The 20,789-nt window shown below is 40.9% G+C and overlaps 1 protein-coding gene across 4 annotated transcripts in view; it reads left to right on the top strand.

Annotated features, from left to right (window-relative positions):
- The window catches only part of col16a1 (collagen, type XVI, alpha 1), a 268,861-nt gene that overhangs the window by 227,941 nt on the left and 20,131 nt on the right, over window positions 1-20,789 (top strand). For all 4 annotated transcript variants that reach the window (XM_060904731.1, XM_060904732.1, XM_060904733.1 and 1 more), the window contains 20 exons: window positions 1,238-1,276; window positions 1,406-1,483; window positions 5,884-5,928; window positions 6,526-6,570; window positions 7,927-7,980; window positions 8,126-8,179; window positions 9,534-9,587; window positions 12,420-12,464; window positions 12,596-12,649; window positions 12,795-12,830; window positions 12,916-12,978; window positions 15,630-15,701; window positions 15,936-15,989; window positions 16,497-16,541; window positions 16,726-16,770; window positions 16,931-16,984; window positions 20,221-20,274; window positions 20,388-20,438; window positions 20,556-20,645; window positions 20,730-20,765. In XM_060904731.1, the coding sequence (XP_060760714.1) occupies window positions 1,238-1,276; window positions 1,406-1,483; window positions 5,884-5,928; window positions 6,526-6,570; window positions 7,927-7,980; window positions 8,126-8,179; window positions 9,534-9,587; window positions 12,420-12,464; window positions 12,596-12,649; window positions 12,795-12,830; window positions 12,916-12,978; window positions 15,630-15,701; window positions 15,936-15,989; window positions 16,497-16,541; window positions 16,726-16,770; window positions 16,931-16,984; window positions 20,221-20,274; window positions 20,388-20,438; window positions 20,556-20,645; window positions 20,730-20,765 (1,068 nt within the window). The remainder of the gene's footprint in view (window positions 1-1,237; window positions 1,277-1,405; window positions 1,484-5,883; window positions 5,929-6,525; window positions 6,571-7,926; window positions 7,981-8,125; window positions 8,180-9,533; window positions 9,588-12,419; window positions 12,465-12,595; window positions 12,650-12,794; window positions 12,831-12,915; window positions 12,979-15,629; window positions 15,702-15,935; window positions 15,990-16,496; window positions 16,542-16,725; window positions 16,771-16,930; window positions 16,985-20,220; window positions 20,275-20,387; window positions 20,439-20,555; window positions 20,646-20,729; window positions 20,766-20,789) is intronic.

Below are 20,789 nucleotides of genomic sequence, written 5' to 3'. Positions count from 1 at the left end.
TGCTATCGAACCAAATGAATGCTAGAAGGGAATAGAATACATGTTTTTATTCATCAAAAAAGTATCCTGTTTGTATAATAATAATAATTTTTTTTTTTTTTTGCGGTCCGGTTTCCATCAAATCCTGCGCTCTGATTGGCTGCCGAGCGCGTCCGTATCCTACAATACGGACCCCAGTTACGGACCCCGGTCATGGACCTCTGGCGACTCGCTTGTTCACAATAACAAACATAGTAGCATTTTTTGTCAACATTTATCTTTTTTAATAAGATTTATTTATAAGATTATCAAAGATCTTATAAATTTTTTACAGCATTTCTCAGGAGAATAGCATTAATTTTACAGCATGGATAGCGATAACGACAGTCTTCACAGCGAAAGCGAGTTTTACTACCCTGAGGAAGAAGACATAAAAGAAAACATTTCAGGAGAAAGCTAAAAACCTGTAACTGTTGCTAACGCCGAGCAAAAACATGGCTGAATCCTGAATGACTCAATTTTGTATAAATAGGGGACTACATAGGCGGCAAAATGTAGTTTTTCCCTGCCATGGAAGTGCACTTGTATACCGAGGAGAAAGCCATTTGCATTACAGCCGTGAATGAGGATTCAAAATGGCGGCTCAGCTCGGTTTTCCCTTTCGGGCGCTCTCGTTTTCTGTTAGAATTTGGTAAAGAAAAAAAATAAATATATTATTTACCAGCTTAAGGTCAGTCCGTATGGTGAAATACCGTGACCTCGGCCTTGAATACTGACCTCGGCCCAGAGCGCCTCGCTCAGTACTTTCAAGACCTCGGTCACGGTATTTCACCATACAGACGTCCCAGCTGGTAAATAATATACGTATTTCATCTTGTTCCTGTCTGATCAAAATGACCTGATATACTCTTTGTAATATGTATGTGATATTAAAATGATTTTAATGTACGCTCAATTTCATGTTGGAAACAATCATTGTAGCTTTGTTCTACTTTTAGTCCCTTTCTTGCCCTAAAAAGAATCTATGGGTTAATTTTCTTTTTGTTATTTTACTCAAAAAGGTGCAATATCCTGCATAATCATGGCCACAGATCATGCAAATACCGATATGAAGCTTCTCATTTGGCAACCGACTGTCAAGTAAACATTCAAATTAGCTTCTAGTCGCACAGCCCTTGATGTACTGTTGTGCAGGTTCATTTTATTTATGGATGCATAAAGATGAGCTTGTAATGCAATCCATGGTTATTTTTTTCAGTGTCTTGAGAGGCTGCAGTTAGAGGAACCACGGAGGCCTGTGAGTGTACTGAAAGCAGTCTAGACATTATCTTTGAACACATCTTCTTTCATCATGTGAAGCATTGCTTCCTTCAGTATCCTTAAGTCAGCATAATATAGCACCCTGTGTCTGTCTAATCTCTTCTAGAATACCAACAACGGCCCTTGTGCAGGTGTGCCAGGGTCACCGGGTATCCCAGGGCAACCCGGGATTAAAGGTGATCCGGTGAGAGAATGGCCACTTTGCAAAACCTGTCCACATTTTTTTTGCAAAACAGAGGGTTTTTATTATCAGTATATTTTATAGATGATTAGTTTTCTCTTACTGTTATGTCTCATGGGTGCCCAGCCCTATTCCTGGAGATTTAGCCTCTGTTGCAAATGCTAAACTGCAAGTTTAATTAGTGTTCTCAGTCGATCGTGTGCCATTTTGAGAAACATCCTAAACTCTATTGTACTGTACTCTAAAAATTCTTGGTTATTTACAATTGCTGGGTTGAGTGGATTGGATCACTATATTGGGTAGTTAAAGAACTGAAGGCAATTTTTTTTTTCAAAATTCTATTTATCTCATTTTATTAAATATAGGAATGCATTTTTGATAGCTATTTTGTCACTGCTATAGCAAGTTATGAGTGTTTGAAATATGCTCTGTAATATATCAGTCCATATGTCAAAGCGATGGCCGTAAATGAGATTCGTTGAGAGCTGTGCGAGACATCGTAGGACGGAAGTAAAATGTACAGCGGAAATCAAAGTGACCGACATCTGCCAACGTTGTCAAAAGCCGCGCGCGTCCTCTTTCGAATGTTGATGTAATCAAGCCAGAAGTTTTGTTTGTTTTGATAGCAATCAGGAAAGTTTGAAAAAAGTAGGCAGTAATCGTCATTTAAACTCGTTTTTGTGTGATATTTCGTTTGGAAAACAGTTTTCAAAATGGCAGCGATAACACCTGGCTGACACTTCACGTTTCGAAGTCTCGCACAAGTCTCGTGAAGATCGCGCGGATAAGCGACGCCTGCCGTGGACCAAACGAACTAAATTCAACACGGCTAAAAACCGAATAGGCCGATAAGTATAATATTTAATTGCAATTCGTTGCCAATACGAGTCACGATATAAGGTTACTAAAACCGAAAACGTAATTGAATAACACGTTAATTAAGAAATAAAGCAAGTTTAAAAATGACTTCAGTTCCCCTTTAACTCATATTAATGGCTGGTTTGCCTTTTGAACCCACCAGTGGGATCGATTCTTTAACTAGAACATGATAACAGTCCAACATTTGGTTCAGTTTTGCTGCAGTGTCACTGGATAGAACACAAAGCCACTAAGAATTATCAACTGACAGGCGAGAGGCATCCATTGACCCAGTACATAGCTAAATTAACGACTCGAAAGATGTGCTGATGTACTAAGCTGTACTAAGTTCTAGAATTATGTACTAAGTTCTACATAAAAAAACCCTGCATGTTATGAAACTGGCATACAAGCCTGAACATACCAATTTTTCAAACATTATAGAAGCTATAGGCAACCACAATAAAAATGCAGTACATTTTAATTACACACTTCTATACAAAGTAGCTTACTCTGTTCTTTTTTTATTAATCAAGTATTTTTTTTCGTGAATAGTTGTTACATATGTAACTGTGATCTGTTAAACCCTAGATAATTGGCTTTGCAATGGCAATAACTTGGATACCTTCTTCTGCATATGCACACATACCAAAGTTACAGTATCACATCATATTTCATATAAATACTATTGTCACAGAGCCAAATATCACCTAGATCAGCAGTGGTTCCAAATAGCAGGGAACCCTGTAGGTGTTTATAGAAACTCGGTTATTTCATCCCTCCTAACTGCCAGGAGTGGTGAGAAACTTCTCGACCTTTGGACTGAAAGGTATGGGAAAGGTACTCAAGCACATTTTATGAGGACTCCAGTACAAGGGTGAAATGCCATGATGAGTTATTGGGGAAGTGTGGTGGACAAAGGTCCCTTGCTCCGTTCTGACAACTTTATGACCTCCCATTAATGGGCACCATCAACAGTGACACCAAGACACCATCAACAGTGTTGTGATGGCCACCACACATTACACTGTCAAGCAGTCCTTGTAGAAAGGCTGGTACTTTAGGAACTGGGAAGTGCACTGGATGTTAGAGTGCACACCATTCACAAAGCAGTTTCTACCTGAGAATATGAAGATCTCTTGAGTTCAGGAGTGTCTCTTGAACTGCAGGGTCACAATCCTCTACCTGCTCTTCATGCCAACGGGCCAAACCCACAGGCACAAATAATTTGGCCGAGAGTGCCAAATCATTCCATCTATTTGGGACAACAGATGTATTCAGGGAGGAATCTGCCAAGGCATTCCATCCAATAGTGAGAGCAGCAATGAAAGCCAAGGCCTTGTGGGTCACTTTGAGGCCACAAGCAGGACTACTCTGTGGACTGCTCTACCAGTATGTTATAGTCTGGTTGCTGAATTTTGTGCAATGTGGGCAGAATCAATGGAAGATCCAGAAAAGTTTTAGTATACACTATAGTTGAGAGTTGAGAGTCCTGACCTAGCAGATTGTTCAGTTCTGCCAAAGATAAACACAGTCAATAGTGAGTCAGTTTGGCATCAGCAAAAAGTTACACATGTGACTTGCCAAACTTCCCATATTTGGGACACCACTTCTGGGTGCAGATGCCATTGTACAGGCATTGGCATCACACATGGAGCCCTGCCCAAAGCTAGTTTCACACTGATGAATTCTGTGGCCTGCTGCACTAGTAAGTTTTTTGGAGATCACAGGGAAAAAGAGCATCATAATGTATGTGAGAACAGACATGGTAACATCATGGTAACATAATGTTATAGATGGTAAACCCATGGTGCTAGAAAGGATGGGTAGGACTTTGAATTGGCATGCCTATCCTTGGAAGGCAAGGAAGGCAATCCTTGGAAGGGTTATGGGAACATGCACCATGCAGATCCACTGATATGAACCAGACATGTGGTTGCAAGGCATGAATAACAACTGATAGGCCTAACAGACAGAACAGGATGGCTTTTAAGAACCAATTCAGCCCTCTCAATTCAGACAGAAGACCATTGTTCAATTCAGCCCTCTCAAATAAGATGTAAACCACTGTCCTTCTTCTGAACTAGGAAATAAGTTGAGTAGAACCATTGTTCTACACGGGATATAATCTGTTGATCATGCCTTTGTCCAAGTGTGCACAAACTTCTTGGAGCAGAGCAGCAAGCTTGAGGGTGCCATGTGGCCAGACCATTTGGCTGTGCTGGTTTCTAGTTTCTGAGACCTGTGTTTTTCTCTCCAAGGACTCTTTGGCCGCAGGCTCAAAGACCAACCCTAGCACATATGGGTTGAATTGCATGTGTCCGGCAGCGCAGACTGTGCCATCCACACTTGGCACCAACCATAAACCAGATTGGCAGAGAGCAGCCTTGCGTCCTAGCCTTGCTTTCCCACTGCCAGAAGTGAGGTTTTGATCATCTCCTTCACAAAGGGGTCAAAAGCTGCCAGTCAGAGTTGTTGGTCCAATACAAAATGGCTAATGTGAGGCAATATCATCAGATCTCACCAGAAAGGCAGAATGGCAAACTGCTTGGAATCCAACATGTTAGCTAAGACATACATCACAGAGCCTGGGAATAGCATTGCAGAAAGGCTAAAACCTTCTATAAGGCTCTCAGTACAGTCTTTACTTTGTAGCCCAGTGAAATCCTTGTGATCAGCACCATACAGAAGGGAACATCGGGTGCTATAAGCTGCACATCCGCATTCTATCCAATCCCAACCTCCACCATTTTGAGGGTGGCCTTACTCTGCTTATCAATTGTTGTTGGGCATGGACTTTTATGATAAACAGGTTGTTTAAGATGCGGCACTTGGTTCAAATTTGATTCCGAATCAGAGTCTGTCTTGCAGACATACGTATTGTGACATTGGCATCACAGCAGAGCCAACAAAGGGAACACCCAAGCTAGGGACTGCTTCTCTAAGGTGGTCAGTGCTGAAGCAGTGGACATACATTACCTGAGGCAGGGAAAGAGTGGTTCGCAGAGAAAACTCAATTCCAACCCTAGTGATGTTAGGAACCTGTCTACCATATTATGTTAGCTATGAGCAGTGTTTCAAGCCAGAGGCCTGCTCTTCATCAAAATGGTGACGTATGGGAAGATACAGCAGAGGTGTCAAGGTAATGCAGTGATTCAGCTAAGATACGGTAGCAAACTCAATGACAGGACAATGGCGCTTAGCCACATGCCCTCTAGTCAGGAGGTTGAGGGGGCGGAAGACTGAACCAAAGCGCTGACACAGTCTTCTGTTAGCTTTTAACTATTAGCAGGTTGCTAACTACCTCCTAAGTATGTCTTTTATAGCTAATCGTCTTTTATGATGAGATTTTAGGTACACTGTCCCAAACACCCCTGATAATAAGGATGTACCTCTTAATACCCGAACCTGATCCAGCTACATTTGAATATTAGAGCCTTCAGCAATGAGACTGGGCATCCCTCTTATACTCAAGTTAAAAATGGAAATATTGTGTCACTTGTCTATATATGGTACCCAACTCTATGTCACTTTCTATCTCTTAGGGGGACAGGGGTGAAAGGGGTCCTGTTGGTCCTCCTGGAATCTCAGTAAGTCTACGATTTTGATTTTGAAGTGTTTGACCACAGCAAATGATCAATCTTTTCTTTCCTTGTTATCTCGGTTTGTTTCTATCAAACACATTGACTATATCTTCATCTTCTCAATGCTTATAAAAGACCAGATGGTGGGAACGGGTGTCATTACAGAGCAAAAACGTTCTCATTTTAGAAGTGGAGCGGACGCTGGAGTGCTCTTCATGCCTCGATTTGGCCATTAACATTTAGTCCCAGTGCACTCTGCTTATTTACGCAGGCCAGTTTGTTTCAGTTTGCCTGTTTTCTATCGAGAAGAAAAAGAAGAAAAAAAAATAGAGGAAACAGCCATTGGTTTTTGCAATGAGACCACAGAGCCCTCTTGTGTTTCACTTTAAAAATGCAGTGTACCAAGAAACAAAGAAAGGACACTTGAGTAAGGACTGTTTAAAAGATAATCTAGCGGCTAGAGATAAAAGATAATGTATGAGATATTCCAGTCTACTTTATTCATCTCAAATTAGATTTTCTTATTATTGTTATTGTTTTTGGTTGTGTTGGTCTTTAAATATTCTTAATCATTTCTATTTCTAAACTTACCTCTTTCTTTAGGGTAATATTGGTTTCCCTGGTCCTCAAGGCCCCGCTGGACTCCCTGTAAGTGTAGCGTGCTCTCCACAAAGACACCACTACACATCAGTTCCTTCCATTTTGTTCAACTTTTCTATCCTGCGGTGTCAGTAATCAAAGTCGAAAAAAGGAAAATCATTGTTTTCGTGAAAAAAAAAGTACTACTTGTAATCCTTCTCTGAATGTTTTGTATTAGCAGAGATTTGAGTTTTGAAGCAAAACTGCAGTTTAAGCCAGCATGGATTCTGCTGCCATTGTGGCCCACTGTGATATGTGCTCTATCTGCACTCTTTCATTGACATCAGTAGACATTGAAATGTTTGAAATTTGCTGGCATGACTTTTCTCTTTCAGCAGACTCAGGCAAGAAAAGGGGATGGTGAAGATTCTTGTTTCCTGAACTGAAATTTTCTGTGGTATTGATATGTAAATTGGCAGTGTTGCTTCGCCTCTAGGTGTCTCATCAACAAGCTTTTAGATTACAAGAATGTGAAACTGTCAAAAACACATTTCATCTTTTTTTTTCCACTTTATCTTGTGAAGAATAGGTTCGAATACTGCATATGACCGAAAGACTGACCTGTTGGACCGTTGAGATCAATATCCCACACATCCCGAAAAGAGCTGCACACTTTCCAACTCGCTTTATTCCAAACCAGTGTTCAGCTATTTTAACTTCATCTTGCATTAGAACAGATCTGAAGGGAAGGAGAACTTCATGTTGATATCTTAGCACAAGTCATTGCACAGTAAGCACTTATCAATAAAACCATTAGCGATATACCATACCCATACAGGAAGACGTTTAATGGATAACACTATCTGATAGTTCAGGTGCACCTATCTTTCATTATACATCTACTATAGCCAATAGGTGCATTTTGGCTTCTGTGATAATAAAGGTAATATCTTTGCATCATTTGTTTGTTTACATGCAATACATGGCGGAGAGATCAATAATTCATCCACCCCATTACTAGGTCTCGCTTAGGAAGTAAATAATGAGATGGTGTCAGGATTCAGTGCAGCGCATTAGCACCGAGCCCTGCAGAAATGAGATCTGAATGGCAAGATGCCATTATAATCCTCTCAAATCATGATGCAGAACGCAAAGCTATCTGAGAGTGCCGGAAACAGCCGCTTTTAAACTGTGGCTGATGGTCGCATTACCGCATTGCGTTATCTATATATGTGTGCCGTTGTTTCAGCATCGTCTCACAAAAGCAAATTCTCACAAGCCAACTTGTCGAAAAGTTACACTTGAAGAGAGAGGGCTGAGTTAGGCGGTTTTTCTTCTGACTTCATTCAGAGTCCTAGGTATTCCTATAAAAAAAAAAAATCCTTTCACCCATTTCTCTGCTTATTATTTTTCACAACGTTATAGGGTCAGCAAGGTGAGCGAGGACAACATGGACCTCCGGGACTGAAAGGAGAAAAGGTAGGTCTATTATTACGGTGTTGTTCTTGCATAAATGTATTGAAAGTTGTCTGTTCCTAAAGGCGTTTTACGAGAGAAATCTATGTTCTTCATTTAGATGATCTTGTTGTTGCTTTCTTTTCTCTCTCTCTCTTTCTCTCTCCAGGGTCCACCTGGAATTCCTGGATACCCAGGAACCATGGGACCACCTGGACTTCCAGTAAAGAGCTTATTTTGCTGATAACTATATTTATTATATAGACACGAGTGTTTTCTTGGGAAATACTCCGCTTGTATTTTTCATACCGTACGAACCATCCGGGAGATGGAGAAACATATTTTTCAGTATCTTCACTCGTGAGGATATCAATGAATTGTTCTGAGAAATTTGTTGAGTGGTATATCAGATATATTCCATTCAGCTAGCATGATATTGAACGAGTCGAAGATGAGTAGCTGAATAGAATATATCTGATATACCATGAAAAAAGCCAGCCAATATTATTATTATTATTATTATTATTATTATTATTATACATACTCTCTTCATATCAGCATTCTCAAAGGCCAATGCTAGCTTACCCAAAATTTGGCGCTGTTAGCGCGGCAGTGAAGTCACCTTCCAGCAGGTGTAGTATTCATCAGTAGCACATGCTCACAACTGAGAAACTAAGATTTCTGTCTCCAGACTCCTCTTCCACGCACACTTGCCACAGCATTTTTCACTCAGACTTAAGTATTCATTTCCCTCTGTAATTTACTTAGTTACTTTTAAAATCAACATCGACAATGGCGCGACCTGGCAGCCAAAAGTCTCTCAAAATCTTCCACTTTTAACGAAGCAAACTTCATAGCCATTTTTACAAACTGTCACAGTCACTCGCTTGCACTGAAGTTTTACATCTCCGACGTGTCTCTTTTCCAGTTTTTCGATGTCCGTTGGTATGTTTTTCTCTTGTAAACATGCGTGAAGAATATATAATGAGGTTTTGGTAGCCTTTCGGGTGTTCAGTGCGTCTTCGCTTTCAGTTTATGTATTTAGTGCTTAATTAGAGCATCGCTAATCCTAGCAGTAGCACTGGATTAGCCTCATCTTCTCGCTTTCCCGGCGGACAAAGAAATGATTGTGCGCATGCGCAGCAGAAAAGTTTTGTCATTGGATATTCGCATGAGCTCTGACATGTGACGTCATGCTGTCTTGACAACATACAATATTGTATGCTCATTCTCCATTGGAGAGAGTGGCGTAATACATGTAGGATAAGCGATATGATAACAATATTGCATGCCATCAATAAACCCGCTAGAAGGGAATAGAATACATATTTTTATTTCATCGAAAAAGTAGCCTGTATGTATAATAATTCCTGATATTTCACTCCAATGATGTCATTCCCGGTGTTTTCCTGCTGACTTGACCCCCGTTGTCAAAACGGCAAACTGGTTCAAAATTTTATTTTTTTTTATTAACTTGTGTATTTATTTTTGTGGATGTGTCTACAGTATATCATAAAAAGAACATTACAGGGTGGTGCAAAGGTATGACATATACATTCTCGCATCTGTTTCTTTAGGGGCTTAAAGGAGAACGAGGAAGTCCAGGCACCGTAGGGCAGAAAGGAGAATCAGTAAGAGAATTTTTTTTTCTTATAGCTAGTCTAATAAGTAAGAAATTAAACACAATTGGACATGCTGTAATAGGAAAATAATCAATGACTGGTGGTGTGATGTGACCCTGTGGGTCGTTCACACCAGAAAGTTGATTATTTTCTAATAATAGCACTTCCTGAAGTGTTTTATTCCTCTTATTCCACAGCAGTCTGACCTATATCTGACCTAGATCTATATATATAGATCTGACCTATGATCTATATGAGCTCTTATAACTTCTTATAAATATGTTTAGGAGTCAAATGCAGCTCAGTTTTAACCTTGCGGTCATTTCATTTCATTCTACTTTAAATATAGCACTTGGGTTTTACTGATTAAATTCAGAATTGCGGGGCGGCACGGTGGTGTAGTGGTTAGCGCTGTCACCTCACAGCAAGAAGGTCCGGGTTCGAGCCCCGTGGCCGGCGAGGGCCTTTCTGTGTGGAGTTTGCATGTTCTCCCCGTGTCCGCGTGGGTTTCCTCCAGGTGCTCCGGTTTCCCCCACAGTCCAAAGACATGCAGGTTAGGTTAACTGGTGACTCTAAATTGACCGTAGGTGTGAATGTGAATGGTTGTCTGTGTCTATGTGTCAGCCCTGTGATGACCTGGCGACTTGTCCAGGGTGTACCCCGCCTTTCACCCGTAGTCAGCTGGGATAGGCTCCAGCTTGCCTGCGACCCTGTAGAACAGGATAAAGCGGCTAGAGATAATGAGATGAGAATTCAGAATTGCGTTTTTTCGAACTAACTGGGTTTTATTTTAATAATAATGCATTTAATTTAGAAGCGCCTTTCAAAACACTCAAGGACACTATACAAACAGTAAAAACAAGAGTAAAAACAGTAAGACACAATAAAAGCACAGAGAAAGTAAAAAGAGAATTTAGAGATGGTAAAAGTCACAATGAATATGCTAACTGAAACAAGTGAGTTTTCAGTCTGGATTTGAATAGAGGTAGAGAGTCGATATTATGTATGTCGGGGGGGAGCGAATTCCAGAGTTGGGGAGCAGAGCGACTGAAAGCTCTCCTCCCCATAGTACTGAGGCGGGCAGAGGGGACAGTGAGGAAGATGGAGGAGGAGGATCGAAGGGAACGAGAGGGGGTAGCAATGTGGAGAAGATTATTTTAGGACGTATACAGTACTTTCATTCCCAATAGAAAGATATTTAAGTGGAAGTTACAGGTTTTTGTAAACTAAGTGCCTCTGACAGAATTGTTTATCTGTCAAAAATGTCCTCTCTGGAAAAAGACTCACCATATGATGAGGGTGTCAATGATTTAAGCAAATATTTGTCTCTTTTGAAGCAGAATACTCTGTTGCTGTACAATTTAAAAAAAAAAAAAACAGGGCTTGAAACAGGCGGCACGGTGGTGTAGTGGTTAGCGCTGTCGCCTCACAGCAAGAAGGTCCTGGGTTCGAGCCCCGTGGCCGGCGAGGGCCTTTCTGTGTGGAGTTTGCATGTTCTCCCCGTGTCCGCGTGGGTTTCCTCCGGGTGCTCCGGTTTCCCCCACAGTCCAAAGACATGCAGGTTAGGTTAACTGGTGACTCTAAATTGAGCGTAGGTGTGAATGTGAGTGTGAATGGTTGTCTGTGTCTATGTGTCAGCCCTGTGATGACCTGGCGACTTGTCCAGGGTGTACCCCGCCTTTCGCCCGTAGTCAGCTGGGATAGGCTCCAGCTTGCCTGCGACCCTGTAGAACAGGATAAAGTGGCTAGAGATAATGAGAGAGAGAGAGAGAGAGAGAGAGGGCTTGAAACAGATATGAGACACATTTGCAGCAGAGCTTCGCATGTGGTTGAAATGTGAGTCCGTCAAAAAGTGTCCTCGCCGGAAAACCACAAGGATCGTCACCATTTCAGTTGTTATTACAGTTATCATCATGTACACACGTTACTGTACGGTGCTGGAAAATTTGTACTCAAAATCACATCCATTTCAGCAGTTTTGCACTTTGTATACCTCACTCTTATGGACTATAAGAAAGGTGGTCAGTTTTAGAAATACTCTATCTACCATCTTCTCACCACAAGTATCACACCAGCCTCTTGTTTCTCTTTCTTGACGTCAAGAGGGGAAAAAAAACGCAGCTTTTTTTTTTTTAACTGAGAAACCTAAAAGTGTAAAGTCCTCTGTCCTGAAGACACTTCCTGATCATTATGAAGCACCAGAACTGGAGACTCCTTTATGAATATTAAACATTTCCTTATCCAAAGTTTCACCATATCAATGATTGCATGTTTTTTGTTGTTCATTAACAACGCATTGTTTTTTTTTGTTGTTGTTAATTAACAACACGTGATTTTTTAGCAATTTATTATTAGCCTTAGAAGAGTATATATAAGATCCGTTCAAATCACTGTGAATAAGTTGTTACTATAGAAATGATATCATATCCATGAACACACATTACTACATTACATGAATATTAAACATTTCCTTATCCAAAGTTTCACCATATCAATGATTGCATGTTTTTTTTTTTGCTGTTCATTAACAACAAATCTTTTTTTTTGTTAATTAACGTGATTTTTTTAGCAATTTATTATTATTATAAGATCAGTTCAAATCACTGTGAATAAGTTGTTACTATAGAAATGATATCCATGAACGTGCTTACCGTACAATGGCACGGCCGTTAATGTGAACCTGTGTTTTGAATTGCAGCTGTCAGAGTTACTGTTATATTCTGTGAAAATGAATCAACACTGATCAGATTCAAGAATTCAAAAGTGCTGTGGTATTTCATAATCTGTGGCAAGAAGCCACTGACGTGAAGTTGGTTATTCATCTTTGGTTTGTATCTTCAGGGCCCACCAGGATTTCCAGGTCATCATGGACCACAAGGCCCAGCTGTAAGAAGACATTCTCCCTGTCTGCATGATAAAACTTGGCTGTTTCTGTAGAGTGTTGTGTACACAGGTATACAATTGTTGTATATTTTATTGAAGCTCTACTGTATGTAAAGATGTTTCTTTGCTTCTAGGGTCCCAAAGGAGAAGTAGGACTGGCAGGCCCCGTGGGACCAAAGGGAGATCAGGTAGGACTGCATCACTCAAACAGCTTTAGTCTGAAAAAAAAAAACTTCTGATGTCTTCTGCAACATTTTCTTGATTTTCTTTTTCTTCAGCTCTAGTTCTTTTGTTTTCAGCAGTCCAACTGCATGTTATTTTGTTTCTTCATAGGGTTTCTCAGGACCACCAGGATTCCCAGGACAACAGGTAGAAACACATTTCTGAGATGTTAGTTTCATTCTGTTGCTTATCTGTGGATCTCCCTGGGACTAACTGCCAATTACATGTTTAGGGAGCTCCAGGAATCCCAGGAAAAATTGGCCCTGCAGGACCACCAGGGCCAAAGGCAGAGCCGGCAAGTAGTACCATTAAATTAGGTTATCTTTATGGAAGATTTATGATATGCTTCAAGCACAGTTTAAAGGGAATGCGCATCACATGCACAGTCATTATTTATCAGTAAAATATTAGTATGCATATTGCTTAAGCACACAGTTGTAGTAATTAGTATAGGTACAGTGGGGCAAAAAAGTATTTAGTCAGTCACCAATTGTGCAAGTTCTCCCACTTAAAAAGATGAGAGAGGCCTGTAATTTTCATCATAGGTATACCTCAACTATGAGAGACAGAATGAGAAAAAAAAATCCAGAAAATCACATTGTCTGATTTTTAAAGAATTTTTTTGCAAATTATGGTGGAAAATAAGTATTTGGTCAATAACAAAAGTTCATCTCAATACTTTGTTATATACCCTTTGTTGGCAATAACAGAGGTCAAACGTTTTCTGTAAGTCTTCACAAGGTTTTCACACACTGTTGCTGGTATTTTGGCCCATTCCTCCATGCAGATCTCCTCTAGAGCAGTGATGTTTTGGGGCTTTCGCTAGGCAACATGGACTTTCAACTCCCTCCAAAGATTTTCTATGGGGTTGAGATCTGGAGACTGGCTAGGCCACTCCAGGACCTTGAAATGCTTCTTACGAAGCCACTCCTTCGTTGCCCGGGTGGTGTGTTTGGGATCATTGTCATGCTGAAAGACCCAGCCACGTTTCATCTTCAATGCCCTTGCTGATGGAAGGAGGTTTTCACTCAAAATCTCATGATACATGGCCCCATTCATTCTTTCCTTTACACGGATCAGTCAGCCTGGTCCCTTTGCAGAAAAAAGCCCCAAAGCATGATGTTTCCACCCCCATGCTTCATAGTAGGTATGGTGTTCTTTGGATGCAACTTAGCATTCTTTCTCCTCCAGACACGACAAGTTGAGTTTTTAACCAAAAAGTTCTATTTTGGTTTCATCTGACCATATGACATTCTCCCAATCCTCTTCTGGATCATCCAAATGCTCTCTTGCAAACTTCAGATGGGCCTGGACATGTACTGACTTAAGCAGGGGGACACGTCTGGCACTGCAGGATTTGAGTCCCTGGCGGCGTAGTGTGTTACTGATGGTAGCCTTTGTTACTTTGGTCCCAGCTCTCTGCAGGTCATTCACTAGGACCCCCGGGTGGTTCTGGGATTTTTGCTCACCGTCCTTGTGATCATTTTGACCCCACGGGGTGAGATCTTGCGTGGAGCCCCAGATCGAGGGAGATTATCAGTGGTCTTGTATGTCTTCCATTTTCTAATAATTGCTCCCACAGTTGATTTCTTCACACCAAGCTGCTTACCTATTGCAGATTCAGTCTTCCCAGCCTGGTGCAGGTCTACAATTTTGTTTCTGGTGTCCTTTGACAGCTCTTTGGTCTTGGCCATAGTGGAGTTTGGAGTGTGACTGTTTGAGGTTGTGGACAGGTGTCTTTTATACTGATAACGAGTTCAAACAGGTGCCATTAATACAGGTAACGAGTGGAGGACAGAGGAGCCTCTTAAAGAAGAAGTTACAGGTCTGTGAGAGCCAGAAATCTTGCTTGTTTGTAGGTGACCAAATACTTATTTTACCGAGGAATTTACCAATTAATTCATTAAAAATCCTACAATGTGATTTCCTGGATTCTTTCGCCCCATTCTGTCTCTCATAGTTGAAGTGTACCTATGATGAAAATTACAGGCCTCTCTCATCTTTTTAAGTGGGAGAACTTGCACAACTGGTGGCTGACTAAATACTTTTTTTGCCCCACTGTAATCGTACGGGGTCGAGTAAAATTAAGGATTAATTTCACAAGTGATTTTGAAGTTTTGAAAATTCAAAAACTTTGAAATCACGAGTGAAATTGATCCTTAATTTTACGAGGAACCATACGATTACTTGTTTATAATATACAGGGCCAAATTCATACTTCGGAAGCCATTCAAGTTCACAACATTTGTCGTTCACGTTTTCTGAACCAATCAGGGCACGAGACTATCTTGCACGTTTGAATCAGTTTCTAAAGCATTCCTTGTTTTCGCAAATCTCTCACTTTTCCCTCGAGGAAACTAACATCTTTCAGGATTGATCCCGGATATTTCTCGTCTCAGATGCCGGTCCAGTGCTGCCTGCATTACTGTAAGAGAGTCTGGTTTGTAGTTTTCCCCATTTTCTTTCCATACTTCTGCATAAAACTGCGCTAGCACCTTGTCTAACTCACAGCATTTATATGCCACTAGAGAGTCGTTTATTTGTCTTTCGGCGGACCATTTCTTAAACACGGAACGCCAAAAATTCGTACTTTTTTTGGTATTTTCATTTTCACTTGCAGCTTTCAACTGGTTTATCATGTCTTCGTCAAATATAGCGAAACGCGGCATTGCAGAGTCAGCCATTTTGTTGACAAAATTTGCTAATTTTTGGAACCGTAACCAAGCAACAAACTAGCCAGTAGCATGTCAGAAATACAGCCCTGTGTTAAGGAAAAAAAGCCCTCCTTGATTAACCAATCAGAATTAAGTAATTTGGCCCTATGTATTATAATCTCCTTTATAAGGTGATACTTTATCAGCAAAGTAAATAAAATAAAAAATTCTAGCATACCTTACTGTCTTCACTGTTTCTGTGTAACTTAATCAGTTATTTCTGCTTTTCTAGGGGAGTCCAGGACTTCAGGGTCCACAGGGATCTACAGGCCCTCCAGGATCTCCTGGACGCCCAGGATTGCAGGTAAGGTTGCCAGGATAATCTCTGAAACTGCAGCAGCATATGTAAAGCTGACATGGCACTGCATTCTTCTGAGAATAGCCAATATCCTGGGGAAGTATTTCGTGGAGATGTACAGTGTGACGTGTCCCTGCCCTGGAGATATCTGTAACTAAATGTGGGGTTTTTTTTGTATGTTTGTTTGCACTAGTTTATGCATGTGTGTGTGAGTTTGTGTCTGGCTTTCTCTCTGCACAGGGTGCACCTGGGATGGACGGACTTGATGGGAAAGACGGAAAACCAGGGTTGAGGGTCAGAATTACACATTGTCACATTGCTTGTTGCTAATGTTCATGCTGCAGTCTTTCTGAGTGTTTTGTGCAGCTCAAAAGTGTCTTTTTCTGCCTTGCTTTTTTTTTTGCTCAGGTTTAACATTTATGGATTTTTTTTAACCTTTTATTTTCTTATCTATTTATTATTAGTTGTATCCTAACTTGGTTATTCCTAACTTGTTAGTTCTGTGTTATTAGAGCTACTTAATTTACCTTATTTTAAATTAGATGATTATTTTAATTTGAAACTTGACATTTGAATTATGTTAATTTGATTACCTTACTGACAATTTAAACAAATTAATTAAAAATAGAAAAAAAATACAATTAAAAATTGAAATTTGAATTATTTTAATTTGAAAACTTATTTTTCACTTATTTTGATCTTTTTAAAATATTCTAACTTTTCAAAATATTCAATGTATTATTTGAATTATTATTATTATTATTATTATTATTATTATTATTATATTTCTTCGACATACAGGGTGATCCAGGTCTGCCTGGCCCTGTTGGCCCCAGGGGAATCCCGGTACGTGTGATGATCTTCATCTGTTCATCTTTTTTTAATCTTTTATCTCAGTCGCAAATTAATGAAACATCACGTCTGGACACGAAATCCTCTCAAAAATTCAGATTTGATCTTGACAGATGGCTCGTTCGCCTGTGTCTCTGCATGTTACATGCTGATGATTTGGTGCTTTTCCTCATGGCAGGGATTCAAGGGTATTAAAGGACATACAGGCCTTCCAGGACTAAAGGTGAAAAAAGGGTTTATTCATTTTATCATCTTTTTAACGCACACAAGCCAATTTACAGCTCTTCTGGTTTTATCTCTAAAAAAGAGGAGCAAAATGCCCTTTTAATTTCCTTGAATTTGTAACCCATCTTTTTTGTTTCCCCCTGATGTTTGTTCTACAGGGAGAGCTGGGACCTCAAGGCCCACCTGGAGCAACAGGAAGACCAGGACAAGAGGTGAGTTCTGCTTGATCGGAGGCGAAGTGGCCAAGTGGTTAGAGCACTTGACCACTAAGCGAACGGTCCCCGGTTCGAGCCTCGGCTCGACGGGGATCTGGGGCTCACTCCCTGTCCACCCAGCAGTGAATGGGAACCTGGTGGAAACACTGGGGGAAGTAAGGCAGCGAGGAAAGGAACTGGCCACCCTACCTCACTATGCCGATGGCCCAGGACAAGTGCGCTCTCTAACAGGCACTCCCCCAATGTACGAATCGTATATGGGACCCTCTCTTCTTCTTCTGCTTGATCTGTCCATCAGGCTTATCTCTGGCATTTAAATAATGGGCTTGATGGAGAGTGTGATGATGGTCGACTGAAGCATGCAGAGTTTTATCTGCAAGGGTGGTCATTAAAAGACAGCTCAATGTACCGTGAATTACTTGCACAAAATGTATTCGTAAGTATGGATCAGTCATGTGAGTGAAGAAGCATTTCAGTTTGACAAGCAATGAGCATTGGGACATGGACACTTCATTTTCTCCTCACTTTTTTTTTTTTTTCTCAAGAGTCAAGTTGATTTTGGACATGTTGGGACTGCGGACTCTTGAATAGGATTGGTCCGTCTCAACCAACCCCATTTCTTTTGGCAACACAATAAATAAATAAAACTAGTGTTTCTGGAATGCAGTAGCACTTTTGTATTCTGTTTTGGATCAAAGTTTATTAAAAAAAAGGGGGGGGAAAACTTTTTTTCCTCATTTCATCGTTCTCTCATTGATACTACACTGCATGCTCAAACTGCACTTACCTTTCACCCTGGAAAAACTTGTGATAGAAAATAAGGACTGAAGAACGAAGGTCCAAGTCCAGGGTGTGGAATCATCTGTAACTGAGACATACCTCTGTTAAAGGTAGACTCCCTTTCCGATTTTACAAGTGTAGGTCATAAAAAGAATTTTCCCTGATACCCAGTTATTTTAGTTTCATGGACCGAAACCTACTGAATTCGAATCACAGACTTCCAATTTTATTTGATTGTTTTTAAATAGATCAATTAAAGAATTTATCTCCACATGGCCCTAAATTCTCTGCTATTTTTTCCTGCTTCACCATGACGCAATACAAGATACAACATCATGCATGACGTGGTGGGCTTTCCCCGTTTGCACAAGGCATTGTGGGATACAAATTTGAAACAGGAGAGAAAAATGGAGGACGTGAGTGTGCGAATGAAACGTGAAAGACCGACTACAGTAACGGAAAGAAAGCGAGAAGAAAAGACGTTATGTTATATACGAAGGAAAGGAAACGCAGGACCAAACTAATAAATATCGGCGTCAGCGAGCACCTCGGTGTGATCAGCTGTTCGTTTAGCGACAGAATAATGGAACTGTCAGTGCACGCTCAAAGGTAAACCTGTAGATGGCAGTAATGCAACACTGTGGATTCCAGCTGCCGTAAAACCCAAAAGAAGACGAAGAAGGTGGTAAACCTGCGCATGCGCACACGGACTTCCTCTGTCTGTCATGCTCTGCCCCGGACTTCCACTCCAGAGATTTATTATCTCCCAGTTCAGCGCTAATCCAGATCCGGGACAGGACTTCCATCTTGGCGGCATTCATGTCCTGGTTTGCTCTGCTGTGGATAAATAGGCCGTTCTCAGAAAGGGACCTTGCCAGAACGTCTCGTTGGTTTTTCACGTCGTCTGTGCGACATTATTGCTTCTTGGATTTTTGCTCTCTGTTTTGCCTGTTCATTGCCACAGTTTTTTGCTCTCTCCCGTCTTGTCTTTTTCCCATGTTTTTTGTGCTACGTTTTTGTCTCCAGTTTTTTGTCAGGACTGTTTTGCTGTTTTTGTTCATTTACTCTTTTTCTCCTATTAAATCATTCTTTATTCATTGGATTTTCTGGTCTGTGTTCTGCTTTTGGATCCAAACTCATCACATCTCGCCACCGACAGTCAAGCAGACATAACACTGTCTGCTTGACTGTGCGAAGTGAGAGATTTCATGCACATTATTTGCTTAAATCCCTTCAAATTAAATAACTTCCCAGCCACAGAGTGGCCTGTTTTATTTAAGATATTACAGAAATAAACATATATCACACTGACCAAATTTCAGAGGGAACTAAATTTCACCAATTTTATGAAATCTAAAGGCCGTCTACTTTTAAGTCCGAAGTTATGTCTGAGATCTGAATGATTACGTCCACAGTTTCAGAATTAAACCCTTTCTACGGTACATGTGCAAAACTCAACACTGAGTACTGAGTACATGATCAGGACTATGTGTCCATTCACCTACCTTGGTGGCGATCTGACCGATGACAGAAATCTCGAGCCTGAGATAAAAAAAGAGGATCAGGAGAGCAGCTGGCTCCTTCTGCTCACTGACAGCTAGTTGCTTTGATAGGAAAAGGATATCAGTAAGCATCAAACTTGCAGTCTACAAGGCTATTATCCTACCAATGCTACTCTATGGAAGTGAGACATGGCCCACACTAGCTCGCCAGGTCCACTTGCTAGAATGTTTTCATCAACGTTCACTGCGCTGCATCCTCAAGATCAGATGGTGGCAGCACATCACAAACGCAGAAGTGCTAAGGAGGGCTAATTGTAACACCATCGAGGCAATCATCAGGTCAAACCGACTGCGTTGGCTTGGTCATGTCTGCCAGATGGATAGTAACAAAATCCCTAAACAGCTTTTGTTTGGAGAACTAGCCGAAGGTAAAAGATCTAGAGGAAGACCGAAGAAGCGATGGAAAGATTGCGCAAAGGACGATCTGAGACTTTGCAGCTTCTTGGACAATTTGCATGATCTGACAGCTGATCGTGACACGTGGTGGTGCAAAATAAGACATGGAAGGGCTTTGGTTGATGCCAGTCTTCTGGAAAGAGCGGCGGCTAGACGCGCTCGTCGAAACAGATAGTCTGATGAATCTGGGGACTATGTGTAATCCATAGTTTATTACACACTTGGAAATGAAAATAGGAGGTGGAGGTCAGGTAATGACTAAACTCAACATTTTGTATTGATTTTATTTTTATTACACCTTGTTAGGTTCAGGTAAATATGACCTGAGCATAATATTGCTAATATAAATACAGTATGATTTTATGAGTGTTTCTCCTTTCATAAACTCTATATCCCAGTAGAATATGAAGTTCAAAGTCAAAAGTGTTGCTGGTTTTATTTTCTGTTGATGACTGCTGTTAATATTATTCTGCTGTCTTTGGTCCATTCTTACAGGGTGACCCTGGTCCACCAGGACCACAAGGACCACCTGGTGCTCCAGGACATCTGGTAACTGTTGAACAATGCCTTCCTTGCTTTTTCTTTTCTTTTTTTTTTAAATCCCATAAAAGCACAAACGAGAACATATGTGCTATTAAGTGTTTACTTAATTCTCCCTGCAGGGTTCTGCTGGTCCCCCAGGTCCACCAGGACCAGCTGGAGCTCCCGGCACGGTAAGCGATCAAGCCAAACAAGGCTGTTTAACATGCTAATAATAAGCCCTTATGATTATAACAGAATGTGCATGATTCTTGAATGACCTGACTGAGTCTCCTTCTGTTAACACGCAGGGTATTCAAGGGGATAAGGGAGAGGCCGGAGAGAGAGGGCTGCCAGGAATGCCTGGGCCTCCAGGGTCTCCTGGGCATCCAGGACTGATGGTCTGGATTTGTAGTTAATAACAAACTGGTCGTATTTTCAACTAAAGATTTAAATTTAATTTGAAACTTTTTGGTTTGTTTCAGGGAGAACCAGGCAGTGATGGTGCAGCAGGGAAAGATGTAAGTCACGTTTCTCATTGTTCA

Source organism: Neoarius graeffei, chromosome 22 (assembly GCF_027579695.1).
Source record: "Neoarius graeffei isolate fNeoGra1 chromosome 22, fNeoGra1.pri, whole genome shotgun sequence".
Taxonomy (NCBI): Eukaryota; Metazoa; Chordata; class Actinopteri; order Siluriformes; family Ariidae; genus Neoarius; species Neoarius graeffei.
Note: the sequence above shows the minus strand (reverse complement) of the source record. Positions and strands in the feature narration are given on the sequence as shown.